Below are 19,368 nucleotides of genomic sequence, written 5' to 3'. Positions count from 1 at the left end.
ACAGTAGGCACTCAAATGTACCCTGTATAAACAATGTAAACATTTGTAAATGTGTTTAACCCAGACCAGATGAAAATTAAAGCAATAATGATTACAGGTTCCTAAAGTAATAACCCAGTTAGGGATTTAGTTTCATTGTAAATACATATGATTTATTAAAAATATAAACTGATGGTGTTCTCTATAAATTATTCCCCAAACACATTAAAAGATGTGATAATAGATCTAATTTGCAAACCATTTATAGCCATCCTCCCCCTTTGAGTACAAGAGAAAACATACAACATACTGTAGGTTTATTTTTATTCAAAAAGTTACTGTCTCAAGACATAAATACAAATCAGAAAACAGTACAATTAGGACAATAGAATGTGGAGGACAACAGGTTAGAGTAATATATAAAACATTTTTAGCTGGTTGAAAACAAAGCTGTAAGAACTGCTTTCACAAAGAAGTACTCCTTTCAAGAGTGAGAAAAAAAATCAACTTAGGTTTAAAATCATATATACAGTCCTCTCAGCAGTTCTAGTTAATGCAGTGGTGTGTAAAACAACATAGGCAATACTTTTGCACAGAACAATATTTGTTGATGGAAAATCTGTTAGACAAGTCTGGATTCATTTGTTATTAACCATGACTTAATAAAATAATTGTATTGTATCATGATCTTTTTAGCTAACCTATGGTTTTTGGCTACCACAGCCCAATGCTTGTTGATTTCTGACTAAAAACTGGAAGCCTTTTGGTATTCACCCATCTGAAGATATTCTTGTATTGCAAGCATATTAAGGCATGGAATGATTAAAATAATATACCTCAAGAACCGAGAGACGACTGACAAAAGATAGATACACATGTAATATAAGTTAATATTTTGTTTTAAACGATGTCTAGCTGCCTAAGCCTCGCAAAATGAGTTGATGTCAAAATGGCAAGTAGCCACTTTCTGTTTTAAACTAATTTATTTGTGAAAGGACATAAAATGAATTTTAAAGCTTAGCTTTCAAAGAATATTATGGGTTATGAATTCTATTATCCCATCTAATTTACATACAGAGGAAATGTACTGTAACCTGTTAGAAGTATCTTTAACCTGAAGACTGCTTGCAAAGACAGATAGATAAAACAATATAAAATACAAATTTAAAAATCATTTTAAAGCATGAACACTCATGCTTTTCTATTTTTAAACATTGTTAAACTTTCAATATATTTCTGAAACCTCATAATTTTAAGTTGGAATTTAAAAGTAAGAAAAAACTAAACAAACTGCGCAATTATAAAATCAGCACCAATTTATATATATATATAATTTTATTTAAAATTTAGATCCCTATTCCCACACTCTAATAAGCTGTATAATTTTTGTTTAGAATTTTTCTGCAAACATACTACAATAAGCTTCTTTTATTTGGAGACAAAATACAGTGGCACTACTGGAAGGAATATCACAACATTACATTTTTATCTTAAAGGACAAGCAAACTTTCAGGGTTGATAATGGGATACGCATGTTTGAGACTGGTTACCTTCTGGCAGTTCACTGCATCTGGATATTTCTGAAAAGTATAGAGAAGCTCTTGGATTTTAAAAATATCTTAAAATACTTTTAGATGAAAAAATTGTAAAAGTTCTGCTTATAAGTTTACTTTTCTCCACAATTACAATATTTAAAACAAAGTTTTGTTGATTGATGTTTTAAGCATTTAAATTTAGAATGCTAAAAACAATTCTATCCTAAACTTTCTTCAGGGTAGGGGAATAAATACATCCTTAACATTGTTTATTGGATGTAAACAGAAATCCAGCAGAGGTCATATTTATTTAGTACAACCAGTAAATAAATGTAAGAGAATTCGTATCTGTACCAAACGCCTTTTCAGATTGTTATTTTGTGTTTTTTTAAAAAAAGCATGAAATAATCGATTCAAAAGCCAACTAACAGCGCATAAATAAAATATTTACTTTCTAAGAAAAACTGTAGCTTATCATCAAATTGTTTACTTGTCCTTTACTTTTTTTCAGGCAAACAAAACTGCCCCTCAATGCACTTGATCTTGGTAAGCATAAGCATGTCATATTCTCCTTAGAGAAAAATCTGTACAGAATTTCACTGTATCTACCACACTTTAAAATTTCCTCTTCCACTTAGAAAATGACTTCACCACAGATTTAATTGTGTACTGGTATTAAAACATTGACACTCCAAGAACCTAATGAGAGAGAGAGGGGAGAAAATCTCGTTAAAATAGTCATTCATTTCTTTAAATATACCTGTAAACATTACATTAATACATTATTATGTTAAATAACGTGCTAATAAAATCACTTTGAAAACTTCCCCTCTCTTCAGATGTGTAATTCTAAAATTAAATTGACCATCATATATATTAATAAAGATGCTACTTAATTCACAAATATAATTAAAGTAAGAACCATGGATTAATTATGTTTATATATACCTCTAATGTCTAGATAATGCCCTAAACATAGACATTCAACATAGGTATTTGTTGAATGGAAAAATGAATGTTCTTCTTCATATATATTTCTGGTACAGGTTCCTTGGAAAGAAGATAAAGTCTTGCAAACTTGGCTGGTTGTGCTCGGAAGTGGGTATGGGTTTTCAAATAAGGCATTTGAACATGCAGACCAAAAAAAAAAAAAAATCTAAGAACAATTCAAGTATATAGAAAGCAGGAAGCTTTCTTTAGAAAATCTGGCCAAAGTGAATGGAACAGAACAGTAATTTTAGAAATGAAAGGGTAAGGTAAAATCTGGGCAAAATGACTTATATTGATATTTTCTATATACTCCAGCTGAGAAAGGAACGTTAGGTAAAATCTAATAATTACTTGTCACTAAAAGTAAAAGCAGATGATGAAAGGAGCAACTCCCCCTTGTTCATAAACAAGAATGGCATGTGACTGTTAGCATATATGCTAAAAGTCAGGTTCTTCAATTAAAATTTAGCACTTATGCCAATTAAGTAATATTTTAGAATACCATAATGAGCTATTAAGAACTGATATCAAAGCCAGATGTAATGAGCTATTACAAAGAACTCTTACTTGTAAGTTAAATCTCTTATAAATTCTATGTAATAGAAGTCATACAATTCATGTATTGTTCTGAGCTGAAGAAACGGTGTATTTTCAGACCCAGAAAGAAGTATCTGATTGCAGCCTTTTTATAATGAATTATCAAGTAGCGTTTGGAATCCCAGGTAATGAAAACAAAGAGGACTCATGCACCCAGTTTCTTACCTGTCCATTCACAAAAACTACCACACTACTAATCCCTTGTCCTCCCCTCCTTCCTGCATGCTTCAGGGTTCTCCTTTTTTGGTTAGAGTCAGAGTTTGGGTGGTTAGAATGTTTCCACTAAAGAGACTTAGATAATGTTTAAAGGCCAATTCTTGCCATAACACTCTATGAATCTCGGTAGGGAAAGGTCTGATGATGAATAAAGTATAAAATCTTAATTATCAATTTAGTATAGAGTGTGGGATGAAGACAAACTCAAGTTCTTTCCAGAGTGCCTGTCTAGAAAGCACCTGAACCCTTGAGATTCTTTTTGTTATTTTGTACAGACTAGGTGAACTAGATTATCTTAGTAGAACATTAAATTAGCTCCATTACATGGAGCCCTTCTTTACCAATTTAATACTACAAATAATTCTAATAAGGGAATCTCAACACAGGAGAATGACAGTAGTGACACTTTCTTTTCTGTGTCAACACAAACTGTGCCTGTTTCTGATGTTAACATTAATAAATACTTAAACATATTTTTAAAAGTACAAATACCAAACTTCAGTGTGTTTTTGGCAATACTGGCAGAAAACGACTGTTATCAAAATGGAATAAACCAATGTGTGTCCAAATATAAAACTAGCTACACCGTAAATCCAGAATTTTATGTATATGCAACACAAAATATATGTTCAGAGTTTTCTATTACCACTCCGGATGTGAAAATCATGTTTAAAAAGAAATTTTTACGATTTATTTAGTAACAACCTAAAGTATCTATACTAGGGTGCTTTGAGTTACTTCCCTTAGAATTGGAGAATCAGAGAACTGGACATTAAAGAATTTAAATCCCAATTTTGCTACTGTTTTGATGACTCCATTATTCTAGGCTTGAGTAAGAACAGATGTAGGGCATTGTATAAAGAAAACAGAATTTTACATTCATAATTTTCCATTATTCCACTTCTTAAGTTATGGTTGAGACAGTATGGAGTACAGTTTAGTGTATACTTAAAAAAATAAGCTATTATTAACTTAAAAAAATTATATTGTCAAAGACTTCTAAAAATACCTAAGCTTTTAAAGATTATTGAGCATTCAGTTATGTGACTGCTGCCATCATGTGGTAATGCTGTAAAACTACAGTTATAAGTACATGTACTCATTTTCCTAATTTTAGTAGCAGAAGCAGTTAAACTATTATCAAATTAAGAATAAATAAAAGCCTCTCAGTTGTAACATTCAATATACACAAGAATGCTATAAAATCACTATAAATAAAAAATCACTATTAGGCCCCTACTTTTCTCGACATTTGAAATGTCATAGTTAATATTGCTGTTTATTTTAGTAATCTGAAGAACACCTTTTTGCAAATCTAGTACGTAACTAAGGAAACAAATGTTAAAAGTTCTCCTGACATTAAACAAATACATTAAAAAATGGTGATCCTAACTGCCCATATTAATTTTGATCATAGTTAACCACTTCAATTTCTTAATTACTTTTGTTGGTGTTTTATCCAAATGGGGTCTGATTTTAGTTTTGGGAAACACCACAGTAGAGACAGCATGCGATTATTAACCCAAAAGGAACTGGCATCAAGTTACTACTCAGACACTTACTAACTGTATAACTGAGCAAAGTCACTAAACCACCGCTTCAGTCTCAGCTTGCTATGGTATGAAAGTGGAAATCCCATTACCTTTCTCACAAGGTTGCTGAGAATCAAAACAAATTACATCTAGCACAGTGTCTGTCACCCAAGCTCTTAACTACTACCTTCCATACTTCTCATTTCAAAGTGCTAGTCAAGGTGCACTAGAGTATGAATTCCTTAAGGACAGGGAGAGTGTCTTACTCACTTTAGCACCAACTTCTGATGTAATAAATTGCTGAATGAATGCACTTCCTCACATCTGCCTGAAAATATCCTTTTAACCACCCCTCATCACAATCACTACCTTCGCGTTTTATTTAACGAACTAAAATAATACATAGTCTTAGATTAATTATCAAGAAAACCACATACTTCAGTGTGCAGTTAAACTATAGACTTATGAGTGGGATAGGTCACTTAGATACTATAAAGTCTTGCTATTCAAAGTACGGTTTGCAGACCTGAAGCATTGACAGCATTTGTTAGTAATGCAGAATCTCAGATGCAGATGCACACTTAAGAGCAATCAAAGCAGATTCTAAATTTTTTTTTTTTTTGAGACAGGGTCTCGGCTCTGTCACCTAGGCTCGAGTGCAGTATTGTGAACACAGCTCACTGCCGCCTCAACCTCCTGGGCTCAAGCGATCCTCCCACCTCGGCCTCCTGAGTAGCTGGGACCACAGGTACACACCCCCTTGCCCGGTTAATTTTTTTGCTTTTTGTAAAGACAGGGTCTCACTGTGTTGCCCAAGCTTGTCTCAAGCTCTTGGACTCAAACAATCCTCCTGCCTTGGCGTCCCAAAGTGTTGAGATTACAGGCATGAGCCACTGCGCCAGGTCCCTTGATCTTATTAATATAACATGTTAGTGTGAATTAGTTTCTCAAAATAGTTCTAAAAGCTATCTGAAAGCAGATTATGAGGTGGGAGAGGGCAAGGAGGAAATGGTAGAAATTGGGCATAGAAGGCAGGCCTTAGAGGATGGCATAACAGTCACTTGAGGCTGTAGGTGTGAGGAACTCCTTGAGGAACATAAAATGGATAGATACTAAGAAAGGAGATGGCAGGACATTTAAATGATTCATTCATTTGACAAAACTTAACATCTACCGTGCTGGGCAAAACTAAACATGAGTAACATCATCACTGCCTCAAGGAGTTCAGCCTAGTGAAGGACAAGGGCATGTAATATCCTATCTCACTATGCAAGTCTGGTAATTACTACAATCAAGTGTATACAAAGAGTTAAGGAAGCAGAGAAAAAAATATCTGTGGAAGTCAGCAAAAATTCCACAGGTAATATCAGAATCAGTATTAAAGGAAGACTTTACTAAGAGGAAATAGAATTTCTGGCAGAAAAAAAGCTTATACAAAGTTATGGAGTCAGGAAAGAGTATAGTGTATTTGAGAGGAGCTACAAGATTTGATATGGCTAGAGCATAGAATACATGTAAGGAAAAGGTCAAGGTTAAGGTAGCAAAGGAACCAGATCATAAAAGGCTTTGTTTGCTAGGCTAAGGGGCTAGAAGTTTCTTCCTAATGGCAATGGGGGAAAAAAATCAATAGAAGACTTAGAATGTTAAGTGAGAATATCAGATCTGCATTTTTAGAACAGATCAACAAATATTAGAAAGATGACCCCACAAGAGATATAAAGGAGCAGTGGGACTGCAATGTCAGCTTAAAGGCTTTGCAACAGCCCATGTGAAAACTGAGGAGGACCCAAATCAAGGAACTGTCAGGGAGAATATGGCACAGGGGACTGATATAAGAGGTACTTAAGAAAAAGAACTGACAAAGCCCAGTAATAACCAATTAAGGATGGTGGGAGTTGTAACTGATGCTCATCCTAGACAGCTTGATACCCTTCTCTTCATTATCAAAGGCTTTGTTCAACTTCTCATTATTTTTCACCATGCCTTTATATTACAATTACGCCCCTCATTCATCCTGTCTATCAACAAATGTTAAGAAAGTCTTTCTGAAACACAATTCTGATCATGATATTACCTTATCTAAAACCCTTCAATAGGCAACCCATTGAAGAACAGGACAAACCTGGAAGAATAGTCCTAATTCCTTAATATTCAAGTCCCAGTCAGCCAGGATTCAAAAGTACTCTTCTAATCTGTTACCACTATTGCATCACTCTCTTCCCTTCCCACTGAAATCCTGCCTGCCTGCCTCTTTTTCTCACACCCAACTGTTTTCATCTATTCTCAGTATGCTACCCCAGGTCTTCAACCTCAAACTGAGAGACTGCCTATACTTTTGATTTTGCAATCCTGGGGTACATTTAAATTAAACCTACTGATTCATCCATAATTGAAGCTGGATCAAAGAAATCAGGCTTCAGTTCTGTTCTCTCTCGTCTGTTCTTTGATGGTGGCTAAAGGAAAAAAGGAAATTAAGTTGACATTAACTATATCTACAAACCAGATAGTAATTCAAAATATCCAACTTAAGTGTTCACATGTCCTATGTGATTGTAAGTGTACCTCATACAATATTTTAAATACTCATGGAAAATTATCCTGAGAGACAAAAACCAAAAAACTCATTTTTCCTTTTACTTTAAAAATCACTCTCTCAAATCATTTTCCTCAAGGCACTAAATTATACCATTCTAAAAATTTAATTATTCCTTTAAGAAGAATACACCATAGTTTACTAAAAAGAATGAGAAGACTTGACTTACAGTATCAACTTTACTGTTCACTAATTTTGCCTCCTTGGGGAGAGTAAGCTTTAATATTCTCAATCCTCTCAGCCTACCTCATAAAAGTTGAATGAGGTATGTAGCAAAATGAAATATATAGAACCATTTTGTATATGATCAGCCCTAATCATATATTTAATTACTAATAAAGAATATGCTTCTACATTAATTTAACTTCCTTCGAAGTTTAAGTAATTTTACTTCATTATCTGACATGGAATTTGTCTCAACAGGTAGTATTAAGTTAATATACTGTTTTAATAATGGTAAATAAATAGAAAGTTATGAGGTGATATACTTTTACACTAACTCCTACTTTTTAAAATGCATAATCATTAAATAACAATGGATTTTCATAATCAAATTATTATTAATCAAAATATACCCTTTAAACCTATATATTGCTATTTTTTTTTTTTTTTTTTTTTTTGAGACGGAGTTTCGCTCTTGTTACCCAGGCTGGAGTGCAGTGGCACAATCTCAGCTCACTGCAACCTCAACCTCCTGGGTTCAAGCAATTCTCCTGCCTCAGCCTCCCGAGTAGGTGAGACTACAGGCGTGCACCCCCATGCCCAGCTAATTTTTTTTTGTATTTTTAGTAGAGACGGGGTTTCACCACGTTGACCAGGATGGTCTCCATCTCTTGACCTCATGATCCACCTGCCTCAGCCTCCCAAAGTGCTGGGATTATAGGCATGAGCCACCGCGCCCGGCCTATATTCCTAAATTAATCTCAGAAGCAGACAACCTTTATCATCTTAATCTAGGATCTACCACCTTCACCAACCTTACTCTCTTCTAAATCCCTTCCCATATATCTAAACCCCTGGCAACTATTTCATTTAATATTTTCACAAAACTTACTTTTCTTGCTAAGTATTTCTCTACTCTAATAAATATTCAACATGATTTTCAAAAGATCTAAATTGAAAATCTTACAGAAATCCTTAGGTTTCTTACCAAATCTATATCCATGGTGTCAAAATCCATTCCCTCATTAAGATCCTCAATCCTCCCTTCTGAGGACATCATAACATCTTCAACAATTGGCTCTTCATCATCTTCCATTAGGCTTGTGCCACGCCGACTAGAGAAATATAAAACAAAGTCAAGATCTGAACTAATGTCGTGACTATTAATATATAGGCAGCAGTATGTGGCTCCCTATATTCAAGTATAATGGAAAATGATGGAATTAAAGGTCAGGGAGAATGATTAGGCACTGATTATGTCATCAATGATGTCAAAACCCCAATGTTCACTTGTCTAAAAATGCTAAGGAATTACATTTATTCTATATTACTTCAGTACATTTAGCTTTATAGTTCTGATATCCCATATACAAGGTTCAATGAGAATTTCCCACATGGGAACATACAAGATACCTCAAATCCTTTTTGAAAGTAGGCAGGGTACAAATTAATAAACAAACATAAAACAGAGACCAAAGAAATGACATTTTCAGAATACATATATTTTCATCAATATATAATGCTAATTTTACCCATCACACTCCCTCATTCATTTAGTACGTAATGTGTACCACCCATGTGCGCACACACACACAATGCCTACTGCATTGCATCCTATGCTTCTATTGCATCCCATGGATGTTAAAAAAAAAGAGATGAATAAAACTAAGACATGATTCCTGCCCTCAAGGAGCTTACAGTCTATAATGGTAAACAGAGATAAACAATTAATTATGACAAAATGTGATAAATATTACAACAAAACAAGGCATCAAGTGTTATAAGGATATACTAAAAGAAGGGATTAATTCTGCCACAGGAAGAAAGGAGGAACACTCAGGCTGAAACTCAATTCATGTGCCCTGTGAAACTCAAAACTAAGACATATATAGAAATTTAAAATAAAAAACCTAAGACCAAAAGCTCTGTATGTTATTACATAATTATGGGGAATAAATTACGTTCACAAATTAGCCCAGATCAGCCAATATTACCTTCTTTTCTCATCCAAAGACACCCCCACAGTCAAGAAAATTGCCAAAACTCCAGCAATTATTTACTGAATGCTTACAATTTACACAATACTATGCTGGTTCTTAAAAGATATAAAGATAACAAGATATAATATCTGATCCATGTTACTTGGACAAATATGTTTATAACGGTCCTTATTTCCTAACAATTCTGGATAGAAAGACAATTTTACTATATTTTGTGGAGGCAACCGTGAAGGGAATATATGTGCTGTATGGACCATGTGACAGAAACATCAGAAAGGCATTCTGAATTTTGTTTGAAGTACAAGGAAGATATATGTGATTTAAGCTATGAAAAGTAGGAAAGATAATCTAGAAGTATTTTTAGTTACAGGGCAGATACCATTATAGAAAAGTCATTGTTAAGATGAAAATACTTTAGCATCCCAGGCAATAGATGACTTATAGTACAACCACCAAATAATCCTCTGGTAATAAGTTATTTAACTGAGATAATTTCTTGTAGTTGCCAGGGGGGAGATTAACTATAATTGGGAATTAAAACAAAACTACAAACAAAAGAATAATGATAAATGGTACTCAGTAATGAGATGCTATAGAGAATCTTAGGAACCCGTGTAATGTTTTATGGGGAGAGATATAGACCAAATGATTGCATGGCAGAATTCTGGAATTTATGGACTGGTGACTAGTTAAAAGCCAAGAAATTAGTTTTAGGATCCAGCGTAAAATAAGAACTTATATTAAAGGAATGTGGCCACAAAAACAGAGAAAAGAGGATAGAACCATGTGATAATATAGATGATGACCATGTTAACTGAGTCAGGATGACAATCTGTATGTGTAATAGAGTAAACTGGTATCTCTAGAGGTTAAGACCACTATGGAGATAACTAAAGTAAATTTATGCAGGCCACCAGTCATAGTAAATGATCATTTTATAAGAAAAACAGGTAAAATTCTTATCTAAAAACCAACAAAACCGAACAAAATATAAATTTTAAAAAAAGAAAGTAACAACTACTGCCTCCAATAGTAAAACTTATACCACATTATAAATACAATCATTTCAAACTCAAAAACTTAATCAGAATCATCACATTTTTCCCTGTATACCAATCAAGACATTTTTAAAAATTATCTAAATACTGCTTGTCTGCCACTTCTTCTGGAACCAAAGCTAATGAAGATTGCAAAAAGATTTATAAAGTTATCATACATAATCCAGTAAAAACAAAGTATTTAAAAGGTAAACTACATTTTTTTCAGCACTGAACATTTATTCATTCAATGAACATTTACTTAGCACCTTTTATGTGCCAAGCACTGACAGGCAATGAATGTGGTTCCCTGCCCTTGAGGAGCTCACAGTCTAGACAAAAGGGACAAACTCATAAACAAATATTTACAATACAACATGGCAAGTTCTATAAGAAATGTGGATATACATAGCATTATGGGAGTATAGATGACCAAAGCTTCAGTTAAGGTGACACCTGAACTTGTTCTTTTATGATGATTTTACCAGCTGCCAGGGACTAGGAAATGATACTAAAATGTAGGCAGGGGCCATATTTTAAAACATCTTGCATGCCATGAGCTAAGGAAGTCTGGAGTTTATCCAGCAGGCAATAGGGAGCCACAGAAAGGTTTTAAGTAAGAGTTACATGGTAAGATTTTTATTCTAGAATAGTAATTCTTGATGGCGGTGTGAATGATGGAGTCGGGGGGAGAGTGAAGGGAAAGGTTTGGTGAGAAGATAAATGGGAGATTTGAGGGAAGAAAACCAGTTAGAAAGCTAATACAATAGTTCAGGTGAGAGATGAGGGCCTGAACTAAGTTGGGAAAATCAATTAGGATGTAACAGAACTGTATTTTTAATGCTGTGTACCAAAATAAACAAGGATTGATTATTTAAACTTTTCCAACAGATCATCAACCTAAGATTGGTCCTTTGGCTAACTAGGTAATATTTAAATTAAAATACTTTGTTTTTCTGTTGGAAACACCAAGTTTTAGTTCCTTGATTATTTCAGCTTAAGTTACTCTAGAGAGTTTGCTGAAATTTTTAAATAAGGCACACATTAAAATGTTAAAATGAATTAGTGAACTTCCTAGACTCAGACAATAAGGCACTCTCACTTACATGGCATGCTGAAGATTAGTTCGCAGTTTAACATAGCTCATTGCTGCTCTCTCCTGCTGTTGCCTTGCTTCCTCTTGTTGTCTTTGAGCTAACATCCATGTTACCTGCGTGCTTCAAGGAGAATTTTATTCTTCTTTTAACTTAACTTTTTCTATGTAATTAATAAAGTTAACAGTACAGAAAATGTTCAAATGTACTTACTTATAATCAAGAGGAGTTTGATGATGTTCCGTCTGCATTGGATAGACACTCATGAAGCTATCCTCAGGCCGTAATCTTTTGGGCTCTCTCATAATAGTGGAGGTGAGCTGTGGTGTCTGCATCATAACAGGGGTGTGCAGTGTTTGTTCTCTGCTTAACCACATACTATCACTACTACTACTTTCTTCAGCTGGAAAAGAAAATTAACAACAATGAGGTTTAGTCATTAATTCTGACTATTCAGATATCTAATACAACCTGTTCAGGTCAATAAACATCTGTTGCTTTCCACATGCTAGTCATAGGAACAAGGGAACAAAGACCCGGCCATAGAGTCTAGTTGTAAACAAAAAACAACAGGCAATTAAAATACAATGTGGTGGCCGGGCGTGGTAGCTCACGCCTATAATCCCAGCAGATGGGCAGATCACCTAAAGTCGGGAGCTTGAGACTGGCCAACATGGAGAAACCCCTCTCTACTGAAAAATACAAAATTAGCCAGGCATGGTGGTGCATGCCGGTAATCCCAGCTACTTGGGAGGCTGAGGCAGGAGAATCATTTGAACCTGGGAGACAGAGGTTGCAGTGAGACAAGATGGTGCCATTAGACTCCAGCCTGGGCAACGAGAGCGAAACTCTGTCTCAAAAAAAAAACAACAACAACAACAATGTGGTAAATGCAAGGAGAGAGGGAAGCACAAGGGGAATGGGGGCAGTGAAAGGGGTCAGAGACAGCTATCCAGAGGCAACTTCTAACTACAGTAGGTATCAGATCAACTGGGAAGGCTTTTCATTCTAGGCAGGGAGAACATAAAGCAAGAACACTACAGCAGGAAACAAGGACTACACCTTTTTTTTTTTTTTTTGAGACAGAGTCTCGCTTTGTCACCCAAGCTAGAGTATAGTGGCACAATCTCGGCTCACTGCAACCACCACCTCCTGGGTTCAAGCAATTCTCCTGTTTCGGCCTCCCAAGTTAGCTGAGATTACAGGAATGCGTTACCACGTCTGGCTAATTTTTGTATTTTTAGTAGAAACGGGGTTTCACCACATTGGCCAGGCTGGTCTTGAATTCCTGGCCTCAAGTGATCTACCTGCCTTAGCTTCCCAAAGTGCTGGGATTACAGGTGTGAGCCACTGTACCTGGTTGCCTGAACCCTATTAATCTGCTGATATTTGACCTACAAAAAGGGCAATTTTACATGGTTCAAAACTAAAAGTTTGCTACTCCTGGGGCATAAAGATTTAAAGAGTAGGCAAAAGACAAGGCTGGATAAAGAAGCAGGAATCAAATTGTGGAAAATCTTATAAGCTCTGCTAAAGTAATAGGAAACTGCTGCTGAAAGTTTTAAGGCAGGGAAGCAATTTGGTGGGTTACATGTTTTAGTCCATGTGGTGGCAGTGTGGGGAGTGAACTTAAAAACAGAATACTGGTAAGCAAACAGACCATTTAGGAGACTAACTGTGTGGCCTAGGTGAGTGAGAAGTGGTAACAGGAGATTGGTTCCCAAGACTATGGGATGCAGACCACTGAGCAGGTAGTAAGAGCAACTGCAAGGGGGCCGCAAATTCATATGGATGTTAAGCACTGAACTAAAGAGAAAAAGGTTTCATACCTGCAAAAGCTACTTTTTCAAATGTCTGTAAATGTTGCCATAATTAGTAAGTCAAATTTGTGTGCAATTGTTACTGAATAGTAATTTTTAAAATCACTGACCTGGGAGAAAAAAACTGATAGCACTTTGTGACTGTGAATTTAGAAGAAAACTATTTCATTAGAAGATTATACATATGAGGCCAGGTGCAGTGGCTCACGCCTGTAATCCCAGCACTTTGGGAGGCTGAGGCGGATGGATCATGTCAGGAGTTCGAGACCAGCCTGGCCAAGATGGTGAAACCCCCATCTCTACTAAAAATACAAAAATTAGCCAGGCATGGTAAGCGGCACCTATAATCCCAGCTACTCAGGAGGCTGAGGCAGAAGAATCGCTTGAACCCAGGAGGTGGAGGTTGCAGAGAGCTGAGATTGCGCCACTGCACTCTAGCTTGGGCAACAGTGTAAGACTCTGTCTCAAAAAGAAAAAAAAAGATGATTATACATATGTGCAAATGTGTTTAAGGTTTTACGAAATAAGAGTAGAAGAAAGAAGCACGAATGGCTAGTACTCTATTAACTCCACATTTTGCAATATAATTACATCAGCCTTTAAGTTCTACTGTATTTAGGCTTCAATACTGTCTTCAAAATCGCATTGAATTGGCCAACCTATCAGTATTCACACTTCCTTTTAACTTATTAATGTCTCAATTTCTATAGTTCTCTCCAAAAACTTGAACAAGAGCATCGACTCTTCCTGTAAAAATTGAATATCTGGTTTAATAATCTATTTGTAAAATGTAATATAAATACCAATTCATATGTGTTTCCATGAGGTCTAAAAAGAGAGAAAGAGAGATTTGATGGCCCAGCATATAAAAATTAACTACTGGTTCAGATGAGAAAAACTTTCAAAAATTTAGTGATACGAGGAAACATTATCTTTTAATTTGATAACATTTTCTATTTAAGAAACAGAAAAGTTTAGCTTATAAATCATCAGCCCTAACTACTTTAGTCCAGGATAATAAAAGAGATTTCCCCATCAACTGGGATGTTGGGACTGCATAACTAACCATTGTAAAACTATACAAGTTAGAAATATAAGGTTATGTATGCCTTTATACTACTGGACAAAAGATACAATTCACACGACAATCAAGTTTTAAACACGATACACTTGATGACAAATAAAAGTTGGTGAGTCATGTGGCAATTTAAAAATATGACCCCAAAATTCTTTGACATTCCTCACATTAAGAGGTGGAAAATTATGCCCTTTCCCGTAGAATCTCTGTGATTGCTTGGCCAACAGAATATGGCAGAAATTATGCTATGCCAGTTTCTGGGCCCATGGCTTAAGAAACTGTCAGCTTCCAATTGTGGTCTTTTGGGACACTTGCTCTTGGAGCCTAGTGATATGCTGACATGGAGAAGTCACATGTAGGTGTTATGGCAGACAGTACAGCTGAGGTCCCAAATGACAGCCAGCATCAGATATGTAAGTGAAGATGCCTCCATGTGATTTCAGCCACCAGTCTTTGAGTCTTTCTAGCTGAGACATTATACACGATGGTGCTGGCTACGTCCTAAGTTTTAAGGTAGTTTGCTATTCAACAATAATAACTGGGACAAATTTTGACAACTATGCTAATTTAATAGTTCCTAAGAAAAAGAAAAAAAGTCCCCAGGCCCATTTTGAACCAACTCTGAGTGCTAGGATTCTAAGAGCTTCAAGTGTCATAATGCATTCCTACCTCAAATATGATAGCTCTCTATCTCTATGAAATTGTTCATGATTAATGGCCTCTTCATAGAAATTCAGAAGTTGAAACCTCTCTGAATCTGTTGTTTTACCTTAACTAGATGATCCAATCTCTTGAGTAATAACTAGCTCTACAATACTGAGTTCATTTCCCTATGCATACAGTGTAGCACTGATTTTAAAAAGCAGGCACTCTAGAGTGAAACTGCATGGCTCTCCTATCTTAATAACTGTGTGACATGAGTATGTTACTTCATCTCTCTGTGCTAAATACTGTCATCTGAAAAATGAAGATGTACTCAAAAAGTTGTGAGAACTGAGTTTATGCATGTAAAACGCTTACAGCGGCATGTTTACACATAACGGACACATTTTGTAAGCTACTACCAAACACATTTCAGATAAAAAATAAGGTGAACCTTAATGACAATTCAGTTGGTAAACATTAGGGCTAAATATAAAGAGAATAAATTATATCCTTACTGAGTGAAAGTTGCATGCCCTCAACCACTTTCCGTTTTCCTGTAGATGGTTTGGATTTTTTACTCCGCACAGTTGACCCCCGGCTGCTGATTCCACTAATGACCGACATGGTGTCATCATCACCACCAGCTAGCAACGAATTTCGGTAAGACATCAGTGGTAGCCACACATCCTCTCTTCGGAGTGACATCTGAAAGGTCATGAACTTTTCCAAGTAAACATATCTTGAAAAGAAATAAAAACCATTAGCTTTAATACAAAAATCTGCAGGTTACATTAACTCCTAGTTAGTTGTGTGAGCACGAGCATATTACTTCACTACTCAAACAGCCTCATCAGGACATTAATGAACAATGTGGTCTCTGCCAAGATTTTCATATCAAATGAAATAATTCAGAGCATTCAATTTAACATCTGCTAAGCAACTATTACGTCCCAGGCACTAGGGACAAATACAAAGATGAATATGGTATGATTCCTACCTGCAAATAAGTTACAGCCTGATGGAAATCATAGATCTACCCTTGGATCCAAGTATCTCAAGGCTTATATGTAATTTTGCAATCAAAATTCAACTAACATTCATGTGACAACTATGTGCTAGGTATTTTTTTTCTCACGTTCCTTAACTATTCTTACAGTTCTATGAGTGAAATGTTTTCCAATTTTACAGGTGACCAAACAAAGTATGATAAAAATTAAGAAGTAATCCCATAGTAATAAAAATACGTAGGCAGCATAAACATAATTCAAGTCCAAGGCTCTGATACCAAGAATTCAATAAGGCTAAATTATGCTTCAAATAAATAAAGACAATTATTTGTCAATTAACTGTAAAGTAGAATTCAAATATTTGCTGTCTTTGTAATGACTAATTTCTATCAATTCAGATTTACCAGTGTGAACGGCATTAAAGAGAATAGGAGACATCAGTTACAAAACCTACTGCTTTGTTAGCTGTTCAGTATGCCTTTCTTTTTTCTTTTGAGACCAAGCCTCACTCTGTCACCAAGGCTGGAGTGCAGTGGTCCCATCTTGGCTTACTGCAATCTCTGTCTCCTGGGTTCAAGTGATTCTCCTGCCTCAGCCTCCTGAGTAGCTGGGATTACAGGTGCACACCACCACGCCTGGATAATTCTTGTATTTTTTGGAGACAGGGTTTTACCATGTTGGCCAGGATGGTCTCGAACCCCTGACCTAAAATGATCTGCCCACCTCGACCTCCCAAAATGCTGGGATTATGGGTGTGAATCGCCACATCCTACTCCCGGTATGTCTTTCTGTATTATAATATACTTCAATCATATATAGTAGTATAGTACTCCTCCAAGCGTGGCCTGTGATCTGGCTACCACTCCCAAAACTGTTAAGTCTGCAACAAGATGCAAAGCCTGAGCCAAAATATATTCACTGGTAGAGAGATTTACAATTATGTACCTACCACATCCCTAAATAGGATATTACAGATAAGCAGACCGCACTAAAGCTATCCCCATTTTGCTTCTTCCCTGTGTCCAGAGGTTACCACTACTTATCATCCCCGTGCATATTCTGTACTCTTAACACATAGTTGTCTGTAAACATCATAGTACACTTGTGTACTCTGCTCTTTGTACTCAACATTGTTTTTTAAACCTAGACTTTTTTGTGTGTGTGGGGGGGGAGGGGAATGGTATCTTGTTCTGTCACCCAGGCTGGAGTGCAGTAGGGTGATCTGAGCTCACTGCAACTTCCACCTCCTGGGTTCAAGTGATTCTTCTACCTCAGCCTCCCAAGTAGCTGGGACTACAGGCACGTGCCACCATGTCTGGCTAATTTTTGTATTTTTAGTAGAGACGGGGTTTCACCATACTGGCCAGGATGGTCTCAAATTCCTCACTTTGTGATGTGCCTGCCTCGACCTCTCTAAGTGTTGGGATTACAGGCATGAGCCACCACACCCAGCCAAATCTATCATTTTTTACTGTTGTATGGTATTCCACTGTATATCGATCTATTGATCCACTTTCAGTTGATGAGTGTTCAGGTTGTTTTGAGTTTTTCACTATTTCAAACAGTCCAAAAGCCATCATTCTTTTATCAGTCTCCGTGTGCATGTATTCAGGAGTTTCTGCAAGGTATCTACTTATGAATGAAATTACTGGATCACAAGGTAGAGAGAATCTTAAATTTTACTAGGCACTGCTAAAGAGCTCCACAAAATGGTCTTGTACTGTCACCAACAATATATAGAAGGCTCTGCTGCCTCATATCCCTGACAATATTTATTTGACACTACCAGACTGCTTAATTTTTCCTAATGTGCTAGGTGAGAAATGGCATTTTTGTTTTTTTTTTACTTATCTAATGCTGCTTATGCAATTTTGAATGGAATAAATTTATATGTAAGAGAACACACAAAACTAAGAGCACAGCTGTATCAGTTTTACAACTGAACACAGACCTGTGTGACCCACACACCTAATAAGATATAGAATTCGGCAGGGCACAGTGGTTAACATCTGTAATCCCAGCACTTTGGGAGGCCAAGGAGAGAGGATCACCTGAGGTCAGGAGTTTGAGACCACCCTGACCAACATGGTGAAACCTTGTCTCTACTAAAAATACAAAATTAGCCAGGCATGGTGGTGCGTGCCTGTAATCCCAACTACGTGAGAGGCTGAGCGCAGGAAAATTGCTTGAACCCAGGAGGTGGAGGTTGCAGTGGGCCTAGATCATGCCTGAGCGACAGAACAAGACTTCCTTTCAAAAAATAAAAATAAAACATGATCTAGAACTCTAGTACCCTAGCGTTCCCATTTAAACTCTCCAACACTAGAAGTAACCGCCACTGTAATTTTTATCACCATACATTGGTTTTGTCTGCTTTAGAATTTCATATAAAATCTGTAAGCCTTTAAATGCAAAATACTAGTGGGCTTTCAGACAAGATTATCTACAATATGAGGTATTCATATTCTTCTGCCCTTTTATACCTCAAAGCCATGGGGAAAGATAGAAGATTTCTGAGAATTTAAATCCATTTTGGGGGCTCTTTTGTAAGTCACCATTATAGGAGACTAAACAAGAAAAGTACCCTGCTTAAATGGTCTGTTGAAGATGGGAAAAGCAGTTAAAGTAAAAAAAATACAGAGACTTCCACCTTCCGGTGTGACCAGCACTCAAGACACAGAGAATGGATGTTCCTGATGAATTGCCTTTATTATTGTCTTTTAAATGCTCCCTCCTTAGTTGGGTTAAGGCACGAATGCAAATAAGAATACAAAAAGCAGCCAAGCACAGTAGTTCATGCCTGTAGTCCCAGCTGCTCATATTAAGGCAGGAAAATCACTTAAGTCCAGGAGTTCGAGGCTGTCTGGGCAACACAGTGAGTCCGGTCTTTTAAAAAAAATAATGTATTCAAATTACACCTCAAAAGCCATAACTATACTGGAGGAGAACTCACAATATTAGAGTATTAGGTATAAAACATAGTTATAATCCTTAAATTATAAAGTCATTGAAGTATGAAGTTTTTCATGCATTAATGCAATCCTACAATTCTGTGTGAGTAGAAGGAAGAGAAACCAACTATA

The 19,368-nt window shown here is 36.1% G+C and overlaps 1 protein-coding gene across 25 annotated transcripts in view; it reads right to left on the bottom strand.

Annotated features, from left to right (window-relative positions):
• Positions 1–288: 288 nt before the first annotated feature.
• Positions 289–19,368, bottom strand: part of STAG2 (STAG2 cohesin complex component) — a 145,049-nt gene continuing 125,969 nt past the window's right edge. For 13 of the 25 annotated variants that reach the window (XM_035288956.3, XM_078362338.1, XM_035288952.3 and 10 more), the window contains 6 exons: positions 15,794–16,017; positions 11,949–12,138; positions 11,748–11,858; positions 8,593–8,719; positions 7,225–7,302; positions 289–2,213 (listed from right to left, as the gene is read on the bottom strand). In XM_035288956.3, the coding sequence (XP_035144847.1) occupies positions 2,190–2,213; positions 7,225–7,302; positions 8,593–8,719; positions 11,748–11,858; positions 11,949–12,138; positions 15,794–16,017 (754 nt within the window). In that variant the 3' untranslated portion in view covers positions 289–2,189. The remainder of the gene's footprint in view (positions 2,214–7,224; positions 7,303–8,592; positions 8,720–11,747; positions 11,859–11,948; positions 12,139–15,793; positions 16,018–19,368) is intronic. The other 12 variants (XM_078362340.1, XM_035288961.3, XM_078362332.1 and 9 more) reach the window with 1 other exon arrangement.

This window comes from Callithrix jacchus, chromosome X, assembly GCF_049354715.1.
Source record: "Callithrix jacchus isolate 240 chromosome X, calJac240_pri, whole genome shotgun sequence".
NCBI classification, from domain to species: Eukaryota; Metazoa; Chordata; class Mammalia; order Primates; family Cebidae; genus Callithrix; species Callithrix jacchus.
This window is presented reverse-complemented; position numbering and strand designations above follow the sequence as displayed.